Source organism: Lynx rufus, unplaced genomic scaffold (assembly GCF_022079265.1).
Source record: "Lynx rufus isolate CCGP_SWC_20201006 ecotype Redwood Valley unplaced genomic scaffold, mLynRuf1.p SCAF_1, whole genome shotgun sequence".
In the NCBI taxonomy this organism is placed as follows: domain Eukaryota; kingdom Metazoa; phylum Chordata; class Mammalia; order Carnivora; family Felidae; genus Lynx; species Lynx rufus.
This window is the reverse complement of record NW_025814823.1, coordinates 84,171,379-84,174,548: the sequence shown is the minus strand read 5'-3', so window position 1 is coordinate 84,174,548 and position 3,170 is coordinate 84,171,379. Positions and strand designations below refer to the sequence as shown.

At 36.7% G+C, this 3,170-nt stretch overlaps 1 protein-coding gene across 1 annotated transcript; it reads right to left on the bottom strand.

Moving 5' to 3' along the window:
- Positions 1-1,232: 1,232 nt before the first annotated feature.
- LOC124508842 (olfactory receptor 2T2-like) lies at positions 1,233-2,162 on the bottom strand. The gene has a single exon (XM_047075499.1). The coding sequence runs from the start codon at positions 2,160-2,162 to the stop codon at positions 1,233-1,235; it is 930 nt and encodes a 309-aa protein (XP_046931455.1).
- Between the last annotated feature and the right edge of the window lie 1,008 nt (positions 2,163-3,170).

Here is a 3,170-nt window from a genome sequence, read left to right as displayed (position 1 = left end):
AGAGGTTAGAGAGGGAGAGAGCCAAAGCATAAGAGACTCTTAAAAACTGAGAACAAACTGAAGGTTGATGGGGGATGGGAGGGAGGGGAGGGTGGGTGATAGGTACTGAGGAGGGCACCTTTTGGGATGAGCACTGGGTGTTGTATGGAAACCAATCTGACAATAAATTTCATATATTGAGAAAAAAAGAATTAAAAAAAGAAGGTACACTGAATAGGGTTATAAAGCTATAAAGTTAACCTATTCTATTAGCTTGAAAATTATTAATGTTAACATACCAACAAAAAATTAAAAAATGTGAAAATTAGTAGGAAAAAATTAAAAAATAATAATTCACTTAAAATCCATCAAAAATTTCCTGAATGTACCTCATTGTTTCTATTCTCATATGGATATATATATTCTTTAATTTAGAAAGCAAAATAATGCAACTTGCATAAATTATATGCAATAAAATATGAAATAATATATGATTACCAATAAGAGATTGTTGAATGAAAATTTTATGTACAAAGATTTTATGGAACAAGTGATCTTGATCTTTTGAAGAGTGGAGTTTTGGTCAATAGCATTAAGAGTGAATATATGAATGAAAGAAAACACAGAGATGATGGTTTTTAAATAAGAAACATCAATCAACGAGTTATTTCTGGGATGACAGTTGGTTTTAGACCATGTGTCCTGATACACTGAAGCTGCTCAAGAAGATAGAGATTATCTCCGCACAGATGTTATTGTCAAAACCCATGTAATTTCTCAAAAGGTTAATCATAAATAACACATTAAGTTTGTACTCTAAGAAAGCCTTGACTATGGAACTAGAAACAACTTTATACCAACAAACAAATAACAATATGCCTGAGTCCTAATACTTTTCTGATCCCTTATTATGTTACATTTCCAGTTTGACAATCCAAAGATGACAGCTACTTTTATTTTTTATTTTATTTTTTTTTCAACGTTTTATTTTTATTTTTGGGACAGAGAGAGACAGAGCATGAACGGGCGAGGGGCAGAGAGAGAGGGAGACACAGAATCGGAAACAGGCTCCAGGCTCTGAGCCATCAGCCCAGAGCCTGACGCGGGGCTCCAACTCACGGACCGCGAGATCGTGACCTGGCTGAAGTCGGACGCTTAACCGATTGCGCCACCCAGGCGCCCCGATAACAGCTACTTTTAATATTGAGTATGAAACGTTTCTTACAGTGACATTGTGGAAACATAGCATTTTCTCAATTGCCACATCTTCCCATGCACTTCCTCAGGGCCCCCACCACTTCTTTGTTCCTTAAGCTGTAGATGAGGGGATTTAGCATGGGGGTCACTATGGTGCCAAGTACAGCTGCAATCTGATCTTGTTCAGGTGTGTGAGAAGAACTGGGTGTCATGTAAATGAAGATGGCTTGACCAAAGTAGAGACTCACTACTGTCAGGTGGGAGAAGCAGGTGGAAAGTGCTTTGTTACTTCCTTTCCAAGAATTCATCTTCAGAACAGTGAGGAAGATGAGAGTGTAGGAGACCAGAATAAGAAAAAATGGGATGAGGAGAAACACAATTGTTGATACAAATTTTACCATTTCATAGACTGATATATCCACACAAGACAACCTCAGGATGGCAGGCATCTCACAAAAGTAATGATTAATTTCCCTGGAACCACAGATAGGGAAATTCATTGGGTAGATGGTGTGTATAAGGGCTGCAAGGGACCCTCCAATCCAGGCTGCAGCAGCCATCTGCTTACAGACCTTGGGATTCATGAGAATTGTGTATCTCAGGGGGTTACACACAGCCACACAGCGGTCATAGGCCATTAGGGTCAGCAAGATGCACTCAGCAAGACCAAGGGTGAGGAAGAAAAAGAGCTGAGTGGCACAGGCAAAATAGGAAATGTTCTTCCTCTCTGTGAAATAGTTGGTAACCACCTTGGGGACTGTGCTGGAGATGTAAGCCAAGTCAATGAGGGACAGCTGACTGAGCAGGAAGTACATGGGGGTGTGGAGGCAGGAGTCCAGCCAGATGAGGAGGATTAGTATGGAGTTTCCAGTAAAGGCAATAATGTAAATAAAAAGGAGGAGGAGGATGAGGAGGTAGGGATAACTGAACCAGGGAAAGAGTCCCAGGAGGATAAAATCAGTTGAGTTTTCATTCTTCTGCTCCATGTTTTAATTTAAATGGTTTATTCAAACTGAAAAATTGGAAAAGTTATATAACAAAGGATGTGGTGCTTCGTTAAAATAATCTGTCAATCAACATTCACTTCTCTGTACACTTACAGCTAGGACTTTAAAACAGTACATTCTCATAAAAAAGAAATTGAAAAGAAAACTCCATCAAATTGAAAAATTTCTACTTAGAAATTAGCAATGTTATATTCTAATTTGGTTGGTTTTACTTGGCCAGGTGAATATTTAGTCCCTTTGGTAATAATTACCAACCTGACCATTATGTTTCCCATATATTTAGCTTTTTAATGTACTCCAATCTGTTGACATTCTTGTGTTTTTCATATTGCTTTCCTGACTGTACTGTTCTGCTCACCTCCACCCCAAAGGATCTCAAGTGTCCCTTGTGGCCATTTCACAGATTTTCTAAAGAAATTTGAATCGCCACCGAAATGATATAGACTGTTTATTCTATTTTACATATTAACTTCCTTAATTCTTACGTTTTCAGTTTTCTTTTTAATTCTCATGTCTTACCTTCATTTTAAACTTATTTTTTCACTTGAATAATTTCCTTTGTCAATGAATAGCCTAAAAGACAGCAATCATATCTCTTGGTTAATCTTTCAGTTATTGTTCATTTCCCATAGAATAAAAATTTCTTCAGAATACTTTTAAGGTGTTGATTAAAGTCATGCAAATAAATTTTAATTTCCCATCTTTGTAAAAGTGACGGTGACACTAATGACAAATGAAGAAATATCCTCTTTTGCTTGATGAGAAAGGTCTCATACATATTCAATTCCTGGATCAATGAGTTGATTTCCTTTGTAAACCCTGATGGTCCACATGCAATGTTTCCTCTTTGTGAAGCAATCATAATGAGAATTTTTGCTTTTATTATCAATAATATACATGAAATCTTTTATTTTATATCAAATCCTACATTATTATGCCTTTCATGATTTGAGATAATGAAAAAAAAATCATTGTATAATGTTCATC

Coding starts and splice junctions, on each gene's coding strand:
- LOC124508842 (XM_047075499.1), bottom strand. CDS start 2,162: ATGGAGCAGAAGAATGAAAACTCAACTGATTTTATCCTCCTGGGACTC.